Below are 24,002 nucleotides of genomic sequence, written 5' to 3'. Positions count from 1 at the left end.
GGAAAATAAAATTGAAGTTGACTCTGCAGGACAGGGTAGAACAAGACCACCCATACTACCACCATGGAAAAAATAAACAAAATGCAATACTGTTTTTTTTTCTTTCTTAAACTTCCTGGAGCCAATGAGAAATTGTCGATGTTTAACAAGTACAAATACATGTGAGCGCAATTCTAGCGCACTTTCCGGTTATTAAACATAACCATTATCTCCCGTAAAACGTGAAATGTTTTACGGAATAACTGGCCAGTAACCCATGTCGCTTATCGTATCGAGGCCTGGGTGCGGTTTACACATCTTTCCAGCCGCGCCTTTTCCTGTCACGGCGGAACGGCTGTGCGTAAGGACGGCGGGTCAGCTGACAGCTATCAGAGGACCAGGAGGAAGGAGCGGAATTAGCGGGCGTGTGAACTGGGAACCTACTGGATCCTGACATAAGCTATCCGAGGCCGAACGGAGAGGCAAAAGACTGGTGGCGTTCTTGAGAGAACTAGGGTAAGGTCACTAAAGACGAAAGGACTGCAGTTTTTTCGTTAATTAGGGTAACTGTAGTCCGGAAACCTTTACGCAAAGCCGGTGAAACGGTTTCATTCGTGAGCGATGCTAACGTAGCAACATTAGCCGCCGTGGCGCTAGCTAACATCAATCCATTAGCAGTAACTAGACTGATAACGGAAAGGACTCGTCTTTCCTTCAAATTAAAAGCAAGCAAGGGCCCCCTTGTTAATATCTCTTATTACGTTATATATTACCCAACATTGTTGAATAACCCGTGATGTATATTTGCATGGCTAACTCGTAAGTTGTCGATGATAGTTAATGGTTCTCTTTAAGGTCCCGTCAAATTGACTGGTTTTCTTTTGACCGGAAGTCCATTTAAAATTCTGCACGGCTCGACTCCGGTTCGCTGAATATCACCGCCAGCTAGCCCGCTATCGTGAGCTAAATTAGCTAGCTTATATCTCACTCGGTGTATTCTCCATCACTTCGATCTTAGTTGAAGGTCAAGCCTCTAACCACAGTCAAGCCACTTAATAATATTTAAGACAAAAAAAAATGGTAGCTAACCGACCGCGCGGTGGCCGAGGGAAAAAATGAAAAATATGAAAAATGTATGAACGTTAGGAAATGGCCCGAGTGAGCAGACATCTTGACTTCGCCGATAAATGGGCGATTAAACCCCTCGGCTTCTGTGCGAGGTTTATTCTGTCACGACTCGGCGGTGCTTTAACGAGGAGATATTTTCTCACTTGCGGGCTTATATCTGTGCGGTGGTTTTCCTCTGAATGCTGTTGTGTGTGTAAATTGTCTGGATTCTATCTTCGAGGAATGTCAGGCATGTCCTTCATCCTCTGTTTTCCAGAATCTTCATTCTTTAAGGAGGGCACATTTCTGCAAGAATTAAATACCAAACGACAAAAATGTCTTTAGAATATTTTTGATGATATGTTTTAATTTTAGAATATAACCCGATTCGGACAACACATGTAAGACGACACTTTAGTTAGGCCATCAGATTTTTAGCTGGCTGTCTGGTGGCATCCGGCGTCAGATTGGTAGCTGCTAATCTCTCGTCAATAATCTTATTTACTTTAGAAGAAAACGGGGAACTGTCTGTGGTGAGAGTAGTTGCAGTGGTTTTTAGCCTGTACGGAGTAAATAATGTATGCATGTGTGCGTGTCTTACAGGAAAAATGAGTCACCACAGTGGTGCAGCTGCAGGATGTATCCATCTGGCTTTAGTGTGTGTGTGTGAGAGAGAGAGAGAGAGAGAGAGAGTGAGAAGGACAGAAAAAGCGGATGTGAGGGACAAATGCCTCTCTGTACTATTGCTTACTCCCTCACTTTTTCTTTTTTTTTTTTGCTGCTTTCACTTCTCTACTTCTCTTCCTCCTTTTCCTTCCCACATATCCTGTCTTCATTTCTGTCTTTTCTCAGGAGGGCTTTGGTTTCACCATGGCAGGTTGGGATTGAAGAGCAGCCACGATGATTGGAGGACTGTTCATCTACAACCACAAGGGGGAGGTCCTCATCTCCCGAGTTTACCGAGATGACATAGGGTATGTTCAATTGAGAGAAACCCTGCTCTAATGTTCCCAGATTTTGAGACACTCCAGATCACTGAGAAGGTCCTGATGCAGTGTGGGTGGAGAGCCTGCAGTTGATCCAGGATCAGAGAGGATTATGTCTCTTCTTGGCTAAGTTCACACGTGTCTTTCCTGTTGTTGACCAAATACAAACCTGCACCAGGATTAAATTTAGAGTAGTGTTACTGCCTCTGTGTAGTACTTTTTTTTTTTTTTTTTTTTTTTAAATAATCAAATGTGTATGTATGGATAAAAAAATATTTATTACAGACTTTGTTTATAAGTGACTAAATACAGAGAAGAATAATTGAGAGGGAAAAGTTATTCTTTTTCCATATTGTCTGAGGTAATCATTTGGTTCACTCAAGCTTATCCAACCACACCTTGTTTTTAAAAAGGTTAAGTGCAGCTGAGGGAAAAGCTTTTCCAAATTGATTCACTGTCGACTCTCCCTTGAAGACGCAAGTTATTAATTCTTACCATGTGGCAGAAAGGTAGAGAGAGGAAGCCTTCTTTTCCTCCCCATAAAGATTGCTTAATATCCTGTAGACATTCATTTACTAGTCAGTGATCACATATTTTAACTTTAAAGTTAACTTCAATCAAACAGAAGGTTACTCTCTGGGGTCAGGAAATGTCTTAAACCGAATGCATAATATCTGATGTGTGCTGAACTGAAATGTTCGCTGCTTATAACAATACATAAGGTCAGTTAAATCTAGCACATGTTAGGAAAACAAAAGCCATGAAGAAATTCGTGCTGTAGATTGCTTAAAAATCCTTAATTAATCCAAACATGGAGTCCCAATTTGAAATGTATTTTGCAAATTTTGTGGAAAACTGTTATACAGACATAAAGTGTGACTCTAGGCATATCAGGTCAGATCTGTTACTACTGCATAGCTCATTTGTGAGTTCATGTTCTCCCTCCTCAAACTTACTCTCTGTAAAATCACAGAAAGTAAGTTTGATTCTCATATTAGGAGTGGAACATATATACCAGGAAAAAAGTTTTTTTCTATGTGAAAGCCTTTACAAAGCAAATTGGACGACCATAACTTATCCTGGCTTAAAACAGCAGTTTTAAGCCAGTTGTAAAGAGAAACCTTTGACAGTATATTCACCACGTTGTAATAATGTCCATGAAGGTGTCAGGTTGCCTACGTGGTTTCAAATGTGCCATGTAAGGGCTCTGCTTGGTAGCCAGAAGATTTGGCCACATCTCCTCCTTCTTCTTCTCAATTTAAACACCCTAGATAATACATGTAAAATTACGTCAGGCAGCCACAGTTGCCTGATTGTATATTTGTAACACAGCAGGAGATGGTCTGCTTGAAATGTGTTTTCGCTGTCCTACTCTGTTTGATTTCGGTAGCAATGCCTGGGTGATGCTCTTCATCCATCAGGCAGCATGCAGCACTTTGGTGTACAAATACACGCTCAGTTCTCACACCGGGCCACCTGGGATGACATATATTTTGTACTAAGAGCTGTTTAACGTCTGGTATGACTTGGCTGAGTGCTTGTAGTATCATATTTAGCTCTACAGAGTTAGACTGAGAAAGAGTCACCAATGAAAATAGCTAAATTTGCCTATTAAATTCTGTGTATTCACATTCATTGACTGTTTTGAAGTCCAAGTAGGCTCTTTTCCAGGACTGGCAGATCAGGCCCTTGTAGATTTACACAGTGAAGGTTGACAAGCTGTAGAGGGATAAGTGTATGAACTGATACACTCGTAATCTCCTGTTTTGGGGTGAAGAGATACATTTTTGACCTTTTTTAACATTTAATCTTAATTATTGAAGGCATGGTGACACCACAAACACAGTCGGGGAGAAAATGGGTTGAATAGCAAGCAGTGTGCTGCATTGCAGAACTGTTCATTATGACCTGTTGCCTCGAAAAACTGAGCCACTCAGACACCACTTAATGGTCTGAGTTGGCTTCATGCAGGGATCTGTATATTCATTCTGTGCTGTTTTTAGCAGGATCAGTAAAGTAATAGTTTTCTTTATTTTTCATGGTTGCTCCTTCCTTGTCAGCTGTAGCACAAACACAGCTGCTTGTTGTGCTTTCTGAAACGCAGCGCTGCGTGTCCTACAGAATGGCAGTGAATAAGGAAAGGTATTGACTTCGTATTACGCTTACAGGGGGGAAAAGGCCGGAGAAAATTCTAATGTCATGTTCTTGCTTGCACATTTCGTCCTTTATCTTTGATGTGTGAACTCATCAGCATCGGTTGCTATTGGTGATCCTCACTGTTGCAGAATGCAGGGTAAACCAGACATGGTGCTTTGCTCAGTATTGTTGTTTTGACAGCTACATTATGAACTGAGTTTTTAGTTGAAGCTGTCATGCAACTTGGTTTTCTTGAAATAACAATTCGGTAATGCAGTGGCATAAATAATCTTTCACTTGCCATGCTGTTGTGTTGTAAAGCACTAGATTAAGGAGCAGTATGATACTGTTGACCTTTTCCCAACATATGCAGCTATAGTGATGGCATCATAATACCACCATGTTACTCACTCTGTCTACATGATGCACGAAAATGTCTCTTGTGCATTTTTGTCTCTCGTGTCCTTTTACTTCATTCGTGTCTCCTCTCTATCCTCTGTATCACCATTTTCCTCCATCTGTTCATCTTGGCCCCTGTAGGAATAGGTAAGAGATGCTCGAGCCTCTAAAGCATGACCTCTCCTTCTCATGGCCACCAATCAATGACCCCATGATCCCCTAAAGTGCATGCCCATTGACTCCACAGTCAGACTCCTGATACTTTCTCCAAGCATGAGTCACCCGTCATGCCATTACAGTGGTAAATAAACCGCCATATACTGAAATATAACAGCAAATCAGTCATAGCCAAAGAACTTGGCCACTTCAGTGAATAGTCTTGCTCACAGTCAGTTCTGCTGATGCCTAAGCATGTAGTCTGAGCATGATTAGATAGTCCTCTGATCCTTTGCCCTAATTATTGTTTTTTTCTTCCCTTCAGATAAATTGAACAAATCATTTTAAATAATCTAATGGCATTTTTGTAGATGTTACCAATGATTTTTGTGTATAAATTTTAATAGATGGAATGATTTAAATCTGAAGCTGATCTAATAAGGTGGAACGTCTAGTTAATAGCTGCTGTTCAATACACTGTGATCTGGGTGAATTGACAGTTGATGTAATTGGAATTCGCTACATTTGAATTGCAAAAGTAGTCCTCCCCATTTTATTTCCTCAAACAGTGGATGGGACATTTATGTACTTCAAATGCATAAGAAAGCAGAAATAAGACTGCCAAACACAGGCCTAACTCCCTCTGTTTGTTCAGCGCAACTGTCATGCTAAAACGCATTGTTCTCATGTGTTCCTGTTTGCCCCAGTAGTTATTACATTACACTGTGGTTATGGAAGTGAGTAGTGACTGGAGTTTCTATACATGGTTGTTTTTGTCAAATAGTAGGCTATTGCTCTGAGCACACGTATTTGTGTTAACACGCAGATGATGATTAAACCTGCTACCCACTGCACTCATGCTGTCACAGCTTTGCTTATTAAACATGAAATAAGTCATGAGGCAAAGTTAACATTAGCCAACAAACTTTTTTTTTTTTAGCATCTACATCAATAAGCTCTACAATTGCAGACTTAGAATTTCTCCGACATGCCGCGTCAGTATGCCACAGTACATACTCGCATTTCTTATAACCCTTCCGCATTTAGAACGTTTTACAAACCCTTCATTCCTTAAGAGTTTTTTGTTTGGTTTTTTGTTGTTTAAGTGAAACATTTTCTTGTATATGCAGCAGCAACAAGACAAGATTGCGTTTAGTTATCATTCATTTATTTTTACATGGCCTGTATTTGACAGGCAGCTTTTAACCGCAGCGCTGGGCATCATTAGAGTTCAGCTTTTTATTTGGGGATATGCAAATATACTCAAATCGAACAACCTTCATGCTGTTGTACAGTAGAAAAGTAGAACATCAGTGTTTGAAAGGCTTATTTGCAATGTTGCCTGGTTAGGAGATACTCTCTTATCTACTTATTTTGGGGTTTGTAAAGGTGGGAGATCGTGGCTGGAAAAGGCCCTGAAGATGTTCCTGGGACAGTGGGATTTGCAAATTCTTGTCAGAACTTGCTGCATCCCTCATACAGAGCCCTGTCATCTATAAATCCATGTTAATCATGGTTGAGTTTCGGCAATAAGCTACAGTATACTTAATGTAGAATGCAATTCAGATTATTTTGCTCTTTTTTTCCTCTCTGCCTTAATAAAAAGACATTAAAACAAAGATCAGATTGTGCAAGATTAGCTGTGTGATTTAGTTAGTTTTTTTTTTTTTTTTTGTTCCTATAAAGTTGAGTTAATTATGACATTGTTGCGTTGATGTCTCAGTTGTCTCTTCATGGTAATTATCCCACTTTACACAAAACAACACCAACTTAACATGCCCCCTTTCTGTTGGTTGAATGTGTTTGTGGTAACTGGTATCTATTCAATGAATATATATGTTCCTGAGGTATTAAGAAGTTGTTTGTTATGAGTCTGGGCTGAGCTTAACTTGTAGTTAAACTGCAGGAGTACTTTCACATGATGTCACACTGTTGTAAACAATTATCTCAACTTCCTCTCCTCTTTCTATCTTTCGTCCTTGCATCTTAGGCGTAATGCTGTGGATGCGTTCCGCGTGAACGTGATCCACGCCAGGCAGCAGGTTCGATCGCCGGTAACCAATATTGCCCGCACCAGTTTCTTCCACGTGAAGCGCTCCAACATCTGGTTGGCAGCCGTCACCAAGCAAAATGTCAACGCCGCCATGGTGTTTGAGTTCCTTTACAAAATGTGTGACGTCATGACCGCATACTTCGGCAAGATCAGCGAGGAGAACATCAAGAACAACTTTGTGCTCATCTATGAGCTGCTGGATGGTAGGTGATGACAAGCGCTCGTGTGAGAGATCAGTTAAATTTTCTAAATATGTACATATTTTTTTCTGTTATGGTAGAGTGTAAATAGTTTTATTTTTGGGAAAAGAGGTCACTGCTTTAGTCTGTTCACTATGTTTGTGTCCAGGTTAAAGTCAAGGCAGAGTCAACAGGTTGTGTTTGGCCCTACATGTCCTAGTTTTCCCTTCTTACCCAACAAGCTATGTGTTTGTTCATACAGAGATCCTGGACTTTGGCTACCCCCAGAACTCAGAGACTGGGGCGCTGAAGACCTTCATAACCCAGCAGGGCATTAAGGGACAGGTCAGTATAAATGAATGCTCCCTCTCTGACAGAACAAGGGTACACTCTCCATTTCCCAGACTGTCAGTGTCACAATATGAAACACTAGAAATGAAAAAGTGCATATCCACTTGTCATGTAGGAAAAATAAATAGAGGGTTAGCGGTTAATCAGTGTCACGATACTAAAATAAAATGTATAAAATGAAACTTGCTGACCACTGCTTTAAAATGTAAATAATTTTCTTCTTTTTGTTTGTTTTGTTTTTGTCTCATTGTTTTCCCTCAACTGCAACCTTTGGACACTTCAGCACCAGGTAACGGCATACTGAAAATGTGTTGATCCATGCTGGTAATCTGAGCTGATGATCCCCTTTTGACTTTTGTTAGTAGTGATACATTTTCCCTCCCTGTTTCTCAGACAAAAGAGGAGCAGTCTCAGATCACCAGCCAGGTGACGGGGCAGATTGGCTGGCGTCGCGAGGGCATCAAGTATCGCCGCAATGAGCTCTTCCTGGATGTACTGGAAAGCGTTAACCTGCTTATGTCACCACAAGGTGCGTTTATGGCGCCTTTAGAAAAAGTGAAAATGAAAATAAAGTGTGCACTGTCTTTCTGTAAATTTCTCGTTCAAATCATGCAAATTCAAAACAATAAAGCAGATTTTTGTTTTTGTCTTCTTGTCTCATATCAGACATTTTTCCCCAGCAGCAGTAGGTATTAACGTTTACAGTTGCAACTCATGATTGAGATGATTATGGGTGTCTCAGTTACAAATTTCCAAAACATGGGTCCTTATGTTTACAACGATTACTCAGAAAACATGTTTAGAGGTTCTACTGTTGTCTTGGAAATGCATGTATTTTATTTTGAAAGTGATAAATTCTAAACTTGTGATAACACTGCTACTTGTTTTCATACTTGAGACATAAATTTCTAAGTAAGAGTTTAATATTGAGCAGCATTAGATCCCACAAATAAAACAGTTTGAGCTTCATGTGATGTCTTTGCCTAACATAAGCATTCCCATACAGGGCAGGTCCTGAGTGCTCACGTGTCCGGCCGAGTCGTGATGAAGAGCTACCTGAGTGGAATGCCCGAGTGCAAATTTGGCATGAACGACAAGATCGTCATCGACAAGCAGGGCAAGGGAGGAGCTTCTGATGATGCAGGGAAGAGGTGAGTGATATGCATTTTATTTTTAAAACCACAACAGGAAATGTCATTGTCCAAGTTTTAAAAGCCCTAAGTTATGCTTGTCTGTGTTAATATTGTCTTGCTTGCAACGACACAGGGTTTACAATTTCTTTTTCGTTTTTCTTTCCTTTGGATGCATCTCTTTCTTTCCCTCTCTTTCTTTTCTATGTGCTGTACCTCAGTGATTTAGGGGGAGGAAGGTACTGTACTGACAAGTGTCCTCACCCTCTGCCACCTCAACGCACACTCACACCAGCTCCCTTCTCATCTCAGCCCTTTAGCAAATTAAGAATTTGAACATCTCATGCACTGTTGCTCCCCACACAGTCAACACAAACAAAACACGTCTTTAACTTTTGAGTGTGCTGCCTGGTGGTTGCTTTCCCTCTTTTGGTAGAATTGTTTGTTTGTTTTTTGCACCCACACCTACCTGCTTGACATCTAATCCTTTACCCAAACACCTAACAGTGACTGATTTGTTTTAAGTGCAGAATAATGACATTAACCTCAACCAGGTGCACATGTCTTGGTACTAAGCAGTTGTGTCCCTTTGTGTAGTCATATGATAAACCTTAATTGAGGGAAAGTTGTAGTTTTAGCTTTTGGAGACTGGGACCTTTTTTTGTTTTTCCTGTACGTTTTTAGTAATAAACAGGTGGACTGTTCTTTCATCTCATGTGGTGTCTGATGTGTTTTCTTTCCTGGTAGTGGGAAGCAGTCCATAGCCATCGATGACTGCACCTTCCACCAGTGTGTGCGCCTCAGTAAGTTTGACTCTGAGCGTAGCATCAGCTTCATCCCCCCTGATGGAGAGTATGAGCTTATGAGGTCAGTAGATGAAAATTTTCTTTCTTTTTTAGCTTCTTTTTTATTGTGAAGCCATGAGAAATTGTTTGGCTCTAATGACATTAAAAGCATCATTAATTGGCATGGATGAACACTGAAGATACTGACTAGGCTTGTTTCTGCTTTACTAATTTACACCGTTTCTTCTCATGCTATTTCTTGCAGATATCGAACTACAAAGGACATCATCCTGCCGTTCCGAGTTATTCCTCTAGTCCGGGAGGTGGGCCGCACCAAACTGGAGGTGAAAGTGGTCATCAAGTCCAACTTCAAACCATCACTGCTGGCTCAGAAGATTGAGGTCAGCTGTTTTTTTTTGTTGTTTTTTTGTTTTTGTTTTTTTTTTCATGTTACACTCAACATGTAGCGTTTTACTCAGAAATGCAGAAGATGTTAGGAAAATACGTTTTAAATTCTAAGAACTTAAATCAGAGAAAATGTGCAGTTATGGGTCAAAAGTTTACCTGCTCTAATTATTTATTGTTTTATCGTCGCTCCTCAGGTGCGTATCCCAACACCCCTCAATACTAGCGGTGTGCAGGTGATTTGTATGAAAGGAAAAGCCAAGTACAAGGCCAGTGAGAACGCCATTGTCTGGAAGTGAGTATCAACTTTGCTGCACATGGGAAAAGCAAATTTGCTTTTATGTTCTCTGAAAAGTTGATGATTAACAACCTCATATTTTCTTTGTTTTTCCTTTTTTCCCTCTTTTTTTTTTTTTGGAGTGAAAATGCAATGTCTCACATCTCTCTCTGTGCTTGTTTAGGATCAAACGGATGGCTGGGATGAAGGAGTCTCAGATCAGTGCAGAGATTGAGCTTCTGCCAACCAACGATAAGAAGAAATGGGCCAGGCCTCCCATCTCTATGAACTTTGAGGTGAGATTGCTCACTGGAGTGGCGCATGAGCCTTACTTTTCTGAATGCTAAGTGGACCTTATTATAGAGCTGCTAGCCATAAAAATGGACTTTGGATTAAATCCTACTATCTTCCATGCAAATCACTTCCTGCTTACTATTTCCACATAAATACACTTCCTGTTGCAAGAACCCGCGACCTACACCTTGCATGTTTTGGCACGTTTGTAACATTCCTCCTTTGTCCCTGCAGGTTCCTTTTGCGCCATCCGGCCTGAAGGTGCGCTACTTGAAGGTGTTTGAGTCCAAGCTCAACTACAGTGACCATGATGTCATCAAATGGGTGCGGTACATCGGCCGCTCTGGAATCTATGAAACCCGCTGCTAAAGTTGTACCTCCCCCCTGCCAGGCAGCAAACTCACCACTTCCCCTCCCATCTATCCTGTTAAGATTTTTTTTTTTCCCCCCCTCCTTTTCCTTCCTCTTCCTCTTCCTCCCACAACCCTTATCACTTCTCTCTCACCCCCTCCCACCTCTCCCTAACTAGGTGTTGAAGATTGAAATTTACATTGTCAAAGAAAAAAAAAGTAAATATGTTATAATGCACAGATATATGCAAAATGTGAACCATTGTATCGTATATATCTCGTTGTGATGAGTAAACATGAACCAGCCGGTGTCTGAAAGAAAAAGACGAGTGATGCGGGAGTGTCCGGGGGAGCGAACTAGAGGCTTGAAGGGTCCCCCCCCTCCTTCCCCCCCTGTTGTGTTTATTCAGTGTTATTGTTCCACTATCTACTCAACACTTAGAAGTCCCAAATCTTCGAGTTATCCCTGCTAAGATGATTAGTAGCTGTTGTGGTTTAAAATGAATCCTGATGTAGTTCCTGTATACAAACGTCTCTCAGTAGAATCTACCCTTTTGAATGAATTGACTGATATGTGATCCGTGTTTTCAGGAGTGCTCATTCGGATCTCAAAAGCAGGCAGAGCAGAAATGATGATGTGCAAGCCTTTTGTTTTTTTGATAGATTTCCCTGGTATTTTTCCACTACTTCTCCCTCACTTTTTTCCCTGGCATTCAGTCAGTGAAGTTAAAACATAAGGGAACATTCCAGACAGTTTTTAAGCTTGACCATCATCATGATAAGCAAGTCGTGACCCAAATTCACACCCAAATTTAACTTTGGCACACTTGGTTTTCTTTGGGATTCAAAGACGAGGCCCTAGACGTGTTTGCAGTGAGGTGAGGTCTCCCCCTGGCGTTTGCTTTGCACCTGTCTGCTTCTTCATGTTTGTAGCCCTGGTGACCGTTCTGTCCAATTAAATCTGACTCTGTAACCAAACCCACCTGTTTGTTTTCATTTGATGTTATTTTAGGCTGTCTGAATTCTATTGTACCAGTTTCCTTTTCTCATTGTTTGAAATAAGGATGTGCTTCTTTGTGGGAACAGCAGATTTTGTAACAGGAGCAGGTTTGGTTTTTCAATGCAGGTTATATACAATGCCAAAGAATCCAGTTAACATGGAAAATACTGAAAGACAAATGATGGCTCATGATCCAGAAATGCTTTGGCCAACAATTTTAATACATTTTTACTGCCTTGCTCTTTCTCTACATACAGGACATAAAACAAAATTGCCCCAAACAGCAAAATAACACGATTAAAAACACTTCCTGTTAAAACATTTACATGCCTCTTATTAATAGTGGCTATTATTGGCTTGGCTTGCCACTCAAGCCTCCACCACCTTGTAGGTGGATTTGCTCTTAATGAGAAGTTCACTGATTTTATTTTTTTTAATGGAAAAGCTTCCAGAAGAAACAAAGCGAGGCTTCCCAAAACTAGCTCAGCACCAAAGACTAGGCTGGATTTCCTCAAGGAATAATGCAGGGTGAGTACTCAAGTCCTGTTCAGCTGTTTCCCTCAAGTTCCAATTAAGATTTCACCCACAACAAGCCTAGAGCATATCAATCGACATCTGTCAACATTTATATTAGCGTCATCTTAACAGTATTGCGTTACATCTTCAGATATCCTGTGATGTTTCAGTCACAGTTACAGAGGAGGGGAGGGGAAAAAAAAAAAAAAACATGATTTATCCCCAAAGATACAGGACATAACACACACAGAGGCTGGACTTAAATATTTGAGCAAGTCACATTGCTTCAGTGCAGGGACAATGGCTCTGTTTAGAAAGGAAACCTTATGCCCATACTTTGTGCTCGTCTTCGGAAACAATCAGTTCAGGGAGGGAGGTAGCTACATAAGTGTGGTGCACACAAGCCCAGCTCAGAAAGTGGAAGTCCTGTCTTAAGTTTTAATGATTTGCTGTGTTAGTGTGCTTCCCATTAGGAGGCTTTATTCAGCAAAGAAACCTGTTTTGTGCTTATGAATACTTATTTGTAAAGATGGGCAACCAGACTGTTGTGTATTTTACTTTTTCCACCGCTGCTCATGTTGATTATCTGCTCAAAATGAAGCAGCACAGGTGAAAAACAAAATCTACAAAAATAAGCATTTAAGTATCTACATCAACATCTAAACTGTTGCTGTTCCTCTGTTTACGCCACTGAAAGGCGTCTAGTCCCAAACTAGTCTTTCAAAGACCGATTTCCCGTCTGCAGACACGATTTAAAAGCAAATTTATTACTATATGCATTAAAGTCGTAGCTTACACCAGATCTGTAAACAGGTGGCAAATATTGACAGAACACGTTTCAAACATGCCAATTTAAGAGCTTTGACACACGAACATGCGCATACACTGACAAAAACAGGCCCAATTGCAGGCAGGCAGGCGCACACACAGGCGCGCACACACACACACACATTGGAAAAACGCTGCTGTTTAGTAGAACAAGTGTACTCTCAGATTCAGCTCACACAGGATCTGGAGTTTCCTGGTTATTTTAACAATGAGAAATAAAAAAAAGAGCCAGGTCTTTGTTTTGTTAGTATGAGCAGAATATAAATTGCCCCGTTGCATGAGCCAGGGCACGTAAAACTTCAATTAATTGACCTGCTCTGACAACCTGCAGCCCGAGATACCCAACAGTGTCTTCGTGATTCCTCGGCTGACCTTTCCGACACCGAATTTGGTGTCAAAGCCATGGCGGGGGGACCCACTCCTAATGCAATACAATGCTAACCTTAATAATACCGTGGTAGACGAGTGCACCGCGTGAAATATCTGTGACAGTGAGTGACTAAAAAAAACAACACAAAAAAAACCCCCAACGCAAACAAAGTGAAAGATAAATGAAACTTACCTGTAAAGAACTCAAGTGACTACAGCCATAATTTTAACTGATCCTTACACAGGAACAAATAGGATAAAATTGGCCGTTTAAAAAAAAAAAAAAAACCTGGCTGTTTTAATGACAGTGAAGTCCTAAAGGTCAAAGTAAAACCATAAAACAAAAAGACATTTAAAGCAGGAGCTCAATGAAATTCACGCTACTCGACAGTGCTACCAGTTTAGTAGAGCTGACTGCGACCTGACAGCAGAGAGCGCGAACGAAGTCTAGTTCTCGTCGTCTTCGTCGTCGTCGTCCTCGCTGATGAGGTATCCGCGGGCCCCACTGTGATGGGGAGGTGAGGGGGGCGGGGAGGTCTTGGAGAAGAAGGGGAGACGGAAGGTGGGAGAGGGAGAGCGCTCCTCGCGGGTGGGGCTGCTGCTGGGGCTTTGTCTGGGACTGATGGCCTGCAACATGCGGCCACGTCCTTCCTTCAGCATGTGTTTCTGTGGAGGCGAGACAAAGGCGGGAACAGATGAGCTGGTGATCAAATCAGCTGAATGCAGGAATAATGTGCTGTGCCGTGTGATTTTAAGTCAGTGTGACTTTTCTACATACAGTGGTAACAAAAACACAGAGTACACATGGTCCAGCTGACGGCTTTTTTCATTGTTACAAGTTTATATCTCTGCTTTAAATCCCAGACACTATCAAAAAACACTAAGACTGCATTTCATTTCTACAGTACCATCATGTCACATATGGGAAGACGTGTGCTTTGGGACTCCGACCTGATATCAGAACTATGAGCTGAAAACTTAGATTTAAAAGTCCCAGGCAAGATCTTGGCCGAGACAAGTGAAAATAAGTTTGGATCTTTGCCTGCCTGTGAGTTCAAACAACTGAAGGACAAAATTAAATGTTCCGATTTGTAGATCACACATATTATGCACAATGGAATTAACCGACTGAGCTAATAACCTAAAATAAAGATAAAAGACATCAATGACTTAACCATCCCCTGGTAACCTCTAGTCGCTAAGGAAAAATGTGTAATCCCGACCAGTTGGCAACTGATGTTGGTGATGCATAAGATGAGCCCTATTGTTCATAGTATTCAGAGAGTATTTACATTTATTTATTAAAATACTGATATTTTGTGTCCCTGTATCAAAACAATACCACGTCACTGTGAGCGGCTGCACAGCAGACACTTGCAAAAGTTGCATTTTCCCCTCACATTGGTGGTTCCTACATTGTCAGTAACTGGTCTACAGTCCTGTGTGACTGAAGCCTACTATCACAAAGTCATGTTATTTTAGTCTTCACCATTTCTACCGTGTTTATGCTTTGTTCATTTACACCAACAATACTCTCACCTCGCAGATGTGTGCATCACTGGCTATAAAGCCTTTCTTTCAAGTGAAAAAGTCTCCCAGACGTTTAACATTGCCAAAAAGCACATGTTTCCAATCAAATTCCTCATTAAATAGTGTTTAAAGACCAAACAAAACCAGCATCCTCACCAAGGCTCCCTCAGGGCCAAACATCTGCAGGAAGTTTCCAATAAACTCCCTGGACTTCTCTTCCCATTTCTGAATCAGGTCGATGCTCTTCTCCTCCACCTTCTGGACAAACTCCTTGCTCTTCTCCTCTACGTCACGCACCTTCTTCTTCACCTTGTCCACGCGTTCCTGGAGATGGTACTTCTTCTCCTGTTAAGGGTGCACGTGACAAAGGAGACAGGTTAACGAACACATCCACTGTCTGTTTAACGTCCGGTTAGAGCAAAGCAAAGTTTCGTACATTGATGAAGCTGACGTTGAGCTCCTTGGCTGTGTACCCTCGCTGCAGGTTGCGCCTGACATATACATCATAGTCGCGGACTATGCGAGTGATGATGTCAGAGGTAGAGATGCCCTCTGTCCGCTGGGTGGGTGCAAACATACCTAAAGAAAGCAGAAAAAGCTGTAGCGATAAGAGTTTCTGGACTTATCCAATTTGATCCTTGTTGACTGCATACCACATTCCTAATCTCCATTATGCTGTTGCTCACCAGCTTCTTTAATGTGCTTGTAAACATCATCACTGCCCGCTGAGGAGTATGGGATGTCGTCGTGGGCCACGAAGTCAATCTGGAGAGGTCATTACAAGCAACACAGATAAACAAAGGGGAGATTCAGATCTACAAGCTGTACAAAAATAAAACAAACAAAACAGTAGGGAAAAAGTTAGCACTGTAGACATTTTTATAGTGCTAACTCCAAGTTCTGAGTGAAGGGACTGAAAGTTTCTAGTTGTGGTTTTTAATTCTGTGTCATGTACTCACACGATGTTTTGCAAGAAACTCCGGCGTTAACGTCCAGGGGGCGTTTCGCACTACTTCATCCACATAGCGGCAATGTCTGATAGCATCATATCGCTCATCCTCGTTCATCACTGTGAAGCCCTTGTACTTGTGAGTCAGGTCATCGCTGCACACTGACAGGAAATATTTAAAGAAGTGAAAATTTAAAGTTTCTCCACAAAAAAAAGAGGCTTTGAAAAACTGATTTAAACAGAAGGGAAAGCCATAGAGACAGAAAATACTCAAACACTTCAGCTGAGGGATTTACTGTGACTAAAGTTCAAGGAGCATCATGTAACAATCTCTGATTGCATTGCCATTAAAAACACCACCGCACTGTTTGTTCTTATTTTATTAGACAGTTGGGAACAGAATGTGACGTACGCTCACAGAGCATAAAAACGAAACGCTGAAAGAATATCCAGCTGTTGAACAACATCCAGCAGCTGAGAGCAGCAACACACACTCAAGCTTACCTCTAGGGTTGCCAACTCCCTGAAAAATAAATAAGGGACACCTCGTGGCCAGGACCGGGCGACCCAGTTGTCTTCACCCTTCCCAGTGTGGTGAATTTTCTAGCTCTTTTTTTGTGTGTGAAATTATTTTTTTAACCATTTGACTTGAAGTTGATTTAAGTAGATGCATATTCTATTCTTTGTGATATCAACACATGTGAAACAAATGATCATTTAGCTATTTATTTTTAGCTCAAAATGACAACATTAACACAATAAAACAGGTCTCTTTCTTAAACAGAAGCCTGTCATGCTTAACTTTTGAGAATATAAGTAAATCTTTCTTTAAAAGAACTCTGTCCTGCTTAACTTAAAATAATAGAAAACAATAGAAAGAAAAATATTCTTGTAACAGTGCCAAGCTGGTCAAGAAGGCTCACCAGCGCCTCTTCTTCTTGAGGACTCTGAGGAAGAACCACCTGTCCTCAGACATCCTGGTGAACTTCTATCGCTGCACCATCGAGAGCATCCTGACCAACTGTATAACAGTCTGGTACGGGAACTGCTCTGCCTCGGACCGGAAGGCGTTGCAGAGGGTCGTGAAAACTGCCCAGCGCATCGCCGGAGCACCACTTCCTGCCATAAAAGACATCTACAGGAAGTGGTGTCTGAAAAGGGCTGGGAAAATCATCAAAGACCCCAGTCACCCATCACATGGACTCTTCACCCTCCTGCCCTCTGGGAGGCGCCACAGGAGCCTCCGGACTAAGACCACCAGGTACCGGAACAGCTTCTTCCCCACAGCTGTCAGACTCCTGAACTCTGCCTCCTGACATCTGACCCACGTTAAACTCATGGACTGAACATACACACACCCACAATGGACAACTGTACCCTCAAACACAATAATAACATGGAGTGAACCACCACTCACAACCACTAGCACTTTATACAGCCTCTGTAGAAACTATCTACACCCTCACTTATCTTAACTGCACTACTGTATAGCTCTGTGTAAATAATCATTCTGTACATTCGATAATCTTTAATCCTACAACTGTTTACAACTTGCATAGTTCCCATTTCTGTATAGCTGTATATCTCGGATTCTGTAAAGTTATTTATTTCATATTCTGTATAGTTTTTCATATTTATATCCTGTTCATAGCCTGTACATACTTATAGTTATAGAATATTCACAACATACTTCATACCGTGTACATTATAACATACCATAATAGACCCATTTCTGTAATATACTCACATATCTATATTATTGCTAATATATATTGTAATATATCTATATCACTAAAGCACTTCTGGATGGATGCAAACTGCATTTCGTTGCCCTGTACCTGTGCATGTGCAATGACAATAAAGTTGAATTCTATTCTATTCTATTCTATTTAGTGCATTTAGTACAATTGGCTTCAGTTGAGGTATTATTTCAGCTTTTCTAAAGCTAATCAGCTGCTCCTGTTTGTAAACCCACTTGTTCCCATGATTACGCATCATAACTCATCATCATTATTCACCTATGTATTACTTTTATGTATTAGTCATCAATTTGTTGTAATCATCTATCCTTGCAGTTGTTTATTACACAAAATAAATTATATTATCACACTTCTGGCCACATAGCGCTGATATTCACTGCACATGCCCATATTAACTTTTTCCAGCCAGGTGTTTTCCTTTTCCCATTCTTCCCTTTCTCTGAGGGAAACAAACATTGCTGCTCTAATGCTGGGCTCACACTGTGCGGTTTTAGGCCCATTTTGAGCCGATTTTTGAGTGATCGGACCGATTTTGGCCTTCATCGTGCGTCATGTAGTATACGTTGGGTAACGAGAAGTGATTAACACCTCACGACCAGTTCCCGATTATCAATCGCTCGTGAGGGTGTCACCGCAGCTGCTCGCGCGCAAACACGTAAACGTCGGTGAAAAAGACGGAGCAGCACGGCAGTGCAGCGTGTGATCTGGACACAAGCGATGGAGGCACAACTTGTAGAACTTTGGAAAGCTCATCCGAGCCTTTTCGATGTGGCCTCACAAAATTATCACGACCACAACAACCGTGAAAATAGTTGGATTTACACTGCTGCTTAATCACAGCTGCCTGATCAGTGTTTTTCATTAGCAATTTAGCAAAGTTGATGGTGGTGGTGTGTCTGTGTGAGTGAAAGACAGAGAGAGAGAGCGACAGATTTTCTGTTATAACCTTCATTTTATGGCGGGGGTAACTACTTTGGCACAACAGCGGCACAGTGTGAGCACTCAGGTCGCATCAGAGCATCGGGCGGTACAGTGTGAGAGTACATCGTGACCTATGAACTTCTAACCCCTGTGAGTCAATCGTGCAGTTTGAGCAGGAGCTGAATAACGTGACTGAAAAAAAATCACACAGTGTTTGCCCAGCTTTAGGTGTACTGTCGTCCGAGACTTGCACCGCAGTGTCGGCGTTTGTTTCCCTGTTGGCCATGCTTCTTGTTGTGGTCATCTGTTGTCTTCCGGTATTTTCTCCGAAAGCGACCTTTCCTCGACCAATGAGATGAGCGGTAATCTGAATTGTCATACTCGAATTGTCATAAGTGTGCTGTCAGCTCATTGGTCACAAAGCAGGAGAGGGGCTGGGAATTATGTTTTCAAACAAGGCGTTAATTCCATAAACATTTATAGACTACTTTTGATTCTCACTGTATTACGGGACAAAGTGCGTCCCTTATTAGCTCAATACGGGACGTGTACTTTTGTTTCGAAATACGGGACGATTCCGTATTTTAAGGGACGGTTGGCAACCCTACTTACCTCCAACAATGAGATGTGTATTTGGGAAGAGGCATTTAGCCTGCATGAGGGCTCTGGCGTGACCTGAGTGGAAAAGATCAAAGATGCCATCTGCATAGACCCTCACAGGTCTTTCAGCTGGACGAACAAATGAGATAAGATATTAGGAGGTGGACAGAGAGAATCAAATGGTTTCATTTTGACCACATCTGTGAATTTACTTAAGACTGTGGCACCAGAGAGGCAATCAAAGTGTGAGAGATTTAAGCTTTCAGACTCACGTGGTGTTCCCCTCTTGGCCTCTTCCATGCTGACTCTTTTGTAAGCTTTACTATCAGCTGGCTCTAGCTCATCTGCAAAGGGTACAGGGTGCCTGAGCCCCTGAAAGAGACATTGGAGGAGAATGAGATGATATAAAGGATGAATTGTGCATTTTTGTTTTTTATTTAAATGAATTTCCTCACAAATACTAGAAAAACTGTCGTCATATCTTTAAAATGATGTAATTGCTCTTTCCTGGACTCTTACAGCATAAACTGATGTGGACATCAAGGGTGAACGGATGACATTTCCTCAGCAAACATCAGCTGATATCTCACACTGCAGTATTATTGCTTGGGGCTCTTTGCATTGGTGTGCACTTTGTACAGCATTACGCACAAAGATTGCACAGCAAATACGGTGCTGTTAAAGCACAAAGACTCACCACAGTACACCTGGGGATTTTCCCAAACCGTTCACCCTCCTCGGCCTCCCCATTGGAGCCATCTCTTCTTCTCTTTCTTGACAGCAGCAGTGTGCTGGAGCTTTGGGCCTCCATCTGGGTCAAAGGTTAAGACAAGTGCAATTTAAACACCCCACACTTCACATTCAACTCTTTTCCATGTCCTAGGTTAATTAGTAACTAGAGCAGGGCGATATGACCAAAAATATTTATCACGATATACATTTGAAAATTTGCAATAACGATATAACTGACGATAATTGACGCTAGACAAAATACTTTACAACTCCTTAACTTTATTAGTGCAAAAAAAACAAAACAACCCATCAATGTTTTTTCACTTAAACAAGCAGCTTTTTTTAAGTGCATTAAAGTTATATAAAAAATTAACAGTGCAAATGCAAATTCCTTGCTGACAGCTTAACCAAAAGGCATTTCCAGTGGAAATTGGCCGACATATCCTGAGCATAACCATGTATAATATCCAAAAAACTTAAAACGAGTGTTATACACACAATACGTTAATATTATGTTGAAGCAAAGTACGTATCACTCGGCGAGGCGCCTGACTACGGTAGCCGTAATGCTCCGACAATCATCGAGCATTGCACCTTCATAGCTTAGCAAAGTCGTACTGAAACATTTGACAGATTTTCGAGCGCCGTGTACCACATAAAATCGTTTCGAGGTCAGTAAACACAACCAGAATTCATACAGAAGGCACACGGGATTATAAAGGGCACTGTCGATTTTCAGAAAAATCAAAGGATTGATTGAGTGTGCTGTATTTTCCAAAAAAAACACGGTAATAACGACGGCCCGCTAGCATGCGCTACCAAAAATAGTGCTTTGTTGTGTATCTGACGGATGAAAGCTAAGCCAGTTCCACACCACTGAAGTTGCAGCATTTTTACAAACCAATTCTGGTTCATCAGTTTCATTTAACGATCCACTTTCGCCCTTCTCATTCTGCATCGCCGCCATGTGCGTATGTAAACAAAGGCACTGCGCATGCGCGTTTTACCCATATTCTATCGCGATATTTGATTTTCTTATCGTTGCCCAACATTACACCGGTATTACCGTGAACGTTATGATATAGCCCAGCCCTATTAGTAACACTTTATGTTGGGGGTAGGAACTGTATTACATAATTAAAGCACACAAGCACACTCAAAATATAATATACATCACGGACAGACTGTAAATTTATACAGCTGTCGTGTTATGACAGGTGATATATGCCGAGTCACCTTTGACCCAGAAACCGGGAGAACACAGTATGAACCACCATGACAGATTCTCACGTCCATAGAGATACAGGTCAAGTGAAAATCAAGCAAACACCACCTGTTCCAACATACCATAGTTAATTCCTAAACATACAGAACATTAACCCCATTCAGCCTTTACATCTGATGCCTCGTGTGAGACCAAGTTAGCCTCGCATGTGGGAACATTAAACCCAGCCCCGTTTCTCCAGTGTCAGCAGGTCACCACAAGTAGGCGTATTTTTATACTCTATGCTGATAGACTTCAGCTGACTTTGTGATACACATAAGAGCCTGCTGGATGCCTTTCCACAACTTTATGGCACAGCCTGAGATATTTGGAGGAAGCTATAAAGGAATACTTCTTGCAAAGATGAATAATCCCCTCATGAGACTTCGGTCGGCTTCTCTTATCAAACCAACAAGCTCACATTATAAAAGTTATTAAACATTAGAAATGCTTGCTTTCAAAAATTATTAACGAATAATCCATAGCCAAAATGACAACCGAATACGTGTATGTTCATTAATCAACCATGCAGAAGAGAACAAATATGGGAAGGTCTTGTGTTTGTATCTTGTCTGCAGTGTGTCTGTGCCCTTGTAACAAAAAAAAGAGACTCTTTAGCATCACATGACATTTAGCTTCACGACTCATTCAAAACAAAGACGTTCCAACCACCCCGACAGTCAGAATATGGAAAAAAGTCAAGTCTATAATCTAAGTGTGCTAGTGTTATGGGTGGAAGCTCTGCCTCATTCCACACATTCCATCAAACCACACATCATTAAAGTGGATATTCAGATTTTATGATTAACCGTGGCACTTCCTTAAAGGAGACATACTCAGATATCCAGCTCCATATTATTATTAAACTAGAGTAGATGTGCATTGTTTATAGTTTAGGATAATCCCAATTTATCCTTTTACTTAACACTAGTTGTGTCTTAAACAAGTTTTTATCTGTTCTCCCTTTATGACCACTTTTATGTCAAATTCATCTAACAAATTCATGCAGACAACACCAAAACTTAAAAAACCTGATGCTTTATTGCATATATTTATTTCACCCGTCATATTTCACACACTGTTCAAGTACATATCATGTTTTCGCTGTTTTGTTTTTACAGTTGTGTGTACTTTTCTTTTTAAGTTTTAATAGTGATCTATTTTGCTGTGTCATGAAAAGCACTTCACAACTATGTTTTTGGAAAGTGATATATGAATAAAGTTCAACATTGGTATCCAGATTTGAGAGCATTAACAACTGACCTAATTATCTGAAAGTTTTACAATAAATTTAGAAGAAATGGAAAAGCAAAAGAAAAGGTTTCTTTTAACTTGCGATTAGGTCATAATAGCCCCCGGCTGGACATCTGCTGCTGTGTCAGTTATGAAACTGTGACTCAGTACAATGAGTGAAGGACATGGCAGCTCAACATTCCTGGTGGTGACAGCTACCTGATCCAACACTGGGCACTTGCACAAACGCCCCCCTCCTGCCAGCTGCACACTGGGACTGAGAAGTCCTACAGGGCTCCCACACAGTGACAGAGAAGATTTAGATGACGAGCGCATGTCATCGTCACTGAAACTGACTGCTATAATAAGAACGCAACAAAGGGACCAGTGCCAAACACTGTGTGAATAAGTGCTGTGCAAATGAGGTACACGATCAAACCTGTAAAACGATTAAATAACACAATGCTTCTCAGCAAATCCAAGAAAACAATATAATGTATTAAACTTGTAGTGATTACCTTAACCCTATAAGTTTAGCCTTCTAGCCTTTTATTTATTTAAACTTTATTCAAATTGTATTTTATTGCTTTGTCCAGCACTTTGGTCAGTGGTTGCTCTTTTTGTAACTGCTTTATAAATACTTGGCTAGCCTAGTACAGAATCATCTTTATTTCTCTTTACGTTCTCAAAGCTAAAAGAGACTTTTCGATATCTTTCTTAAGCCAACTATCAGGCTTAAACCTGCATATCTTCCAGAAACACATCAAAAACTGAAATGAGACACTGACTGCAGCACTGTTCCACAAATGACTCAAATGATTAATCATTGATTACAGGAAGTTACCTGTTCAAATTCGGGTCAAATCTAAGAATAGTAACTGTGTGCACATCCAACGCTGTCTTCGCTCGTACAGTAAGGTTTAAACACAGAAGTTACTCGGCCCTGGCCCGGCCCGGCTCACTAAAGGTCCTCCGACCACACTTTGAAATCCACACAGCATTTAACACAATGTTCCCAATGTCTAGTATCCCTGGGAAGTTATAATGCTGTTCAGTAAGGCTGCAAACACATGCAAAGTTGACACAGAGAGTGCAACAGGCATCTAACCTCAACTATTGACAGGAGAGACACCAACAGCTGACAAAGGGCTTGGTGATAATAGTTGTGAAGTACAGCAGTAAAAAAAATTCGCTGTGCCGACTTTTTCGCCTCTCACTGAAATTCCCAACCTCACTAGGCTAAAAATCCCGGCTCGCAACATTAGCTAACGTCAGGTATCTGTTTGAAGTTTCTGCTTGCTTACCTTTCGCTGTTTTTTTTTTCGGAATGCTGCCTTGCACGAGTGGGCGGCTTCCTACCCTCGCAGTGCCAGCAGGCTAGCTGGCTGAAAGCAAGAAAGCTAGCTAACGCTGCTAGCCACCCTCAGTTGCTAGTTACCAATCTACCTTTTAAAGTTGGCCGCCTATTAGCTAACTTTAGCCGTTAGCTCGCTAGCTCGCTAGCACAAGTGACAACGGTAAAGATGAACAATCCTGTGCGTCCAACGTCCCAGTATTTTCTGTGTCGCTGTCAAAATACCGCATCAACCAGAAGGACAGACAAATTCTCAGCAGTGACAGCCTGTACTACAAGGCTGACAGGTCAACAACACAGGAACTACAAAACTTGGACATCCTTAAAGGAACTGGTACAACAACGGGCGCTTCCGTGAC

The 24,002-nt window shown here is 41.3% G+C and overlaps 2 protein-coding genes across 3 annotated transcripts; one reads left to right on the top strand and one right to left on the bottom strand.

Moving 5' to 3' along the window:
• Nucleotides 1–271: 271 nt before the first annotated feature.
• Nucleotides 272–11,565, top strand: LOC113010053 (AP-2 complex subunit mu-A). Of its 2 annotated transcripts, XM_026148855.1 has the most exons (13): nucleotides 272–495; nucleotides 1,939–2,060; nucleotides 6,754–7,019; nucleotides 7,258–7,340; nucleotides 7,630–7,635; nucleotides 7,740–7,875; nucleotides 8,353–8,497; nucleotides 8,698–8,715; nucleotides 9,224–9,343; nucleotides 9,527–9,662; nucleotides 9,864–9,961; nucleotides 10,128–10,239; nucleotides 10,472–11,565. In XM_026148855.1, the coding sequence occupies exons 2-13, from the start codon at nucleotides 1,987–1,989 to the stop codon at nucleotides 10,604–10,606; spliced, it is 1,329 nt and encodes a 442-aa protein (XP_026004640.1). In that variant the 5' UTR covers nucleotides 272–495; nucleotides 1,939–1,986; the 3' UTR covers nucleotides 10,607–11,565. The 2 variants fall into 2 exon arrangements, with proteins under 2 accessions (XP_026004640.1, XP_026004641.1); XM_026148856.1 differs by lacking the exon at nucleotides 8,698–8,715 and having other exon boundaries at nucleotides 273–495.
• Nucleotides 11,566–13,036: 1,471 nt separating this feature from the next.
• On the bottom strand, nucleotides 13,037–24,002 carry pcyt1aa (phosphate cytidylyltransferase 1A, choline a). Its single transcript, XM_026148857.1, has 9 exons — nucleotides 23,594–24,002; nucleotides 19,758–19,871; nucleotides 19,333–19,432; nucleotides 19,073–19,189; nucleotides 15,790–15,941; nucleotides 15,517–15,595; nucleotides 15,267–15,409; nucleotides 14,987–15,175; nucleotides 13,037–13,966 (listed from the first exon to the last, which is right to left on the bottom strand). The coding sequence occupies exons 2-9, from the start codon at nucleotides 19,869–19,871 to the stop codon at nucleotides 13,748–13,750; spliced, it is 1,113 nt and encodes a 370-aa protein (XP_026004642.1). The 5' UTR covers nucleotides 23,594–24,002; the 3' UTR covers nucleotides 13,037–13,747.

Source organism: Astatotilapia calliptera, chromosome 18 (genome assembly GCF_900246225.1).
Source record: "Astatotilapia calliptera chromosome 18, fAstCal1.2, whole genome shotgun sequence".
NCBI lineage: Eukaryota > Metazoa > Chordata > Actinopteri > Cichliformes > Cichlidae > Astatotilapia > Astatotilapia calliptera.
The sequence above is the reverse complement of the archived record's forward strand: the minus strand, read 5'-3'. Positions and strand labels throughout refer to the sequence as shown.

Excerpts from the sequence above, each read along its gene's own strand:
- pcyt1aa (XM_026148857.1), bottom strand. The coding sequence starts at position 19,871 with ATGGAGGCCCAAAGCTCCAGCACACTGCTGCTGTCAAGAAAGAGAAGA. Across the intron at positions 15,942-19,072 it reads TACACATCTCATTGTTGGAG|TGTGCAGCGATGACCTGACT; the intron begins GTAAGTAGGGTT and ends ATTTCCTGTCAG. Across the intron at positions 15,596-15,789 it reads AGTTTCTTGCAAAACATCGT|ATTGACTTCGTGGCCCACGA; the intron begins GTGAGTACATGA and ends TGACCTCTCCAG.
- LOC113010053 (XM_026148855.1), top strand. The coding sequence starts at position 1,987 with ATGATTGGAGGACTGTTCATCTACAACCACAAGGGGGAGGTCCTCATC. Across the intron at positions 2,061-6,753 it reads GTTTACCGAGATGACATAGG|GCGTAATGCTGTGGATGCGT; the intron begins GTATGTTCAATT and ends CTTGCATCTTAG. Across the intron at positions 9,663-9,863 it reads TGCTGGCTCAGAAGATTGAG|GTGCGTATCCCAACACCCCT; the intron begins GTCAGCTGTTTT and ends GTCGCTCCTCAG.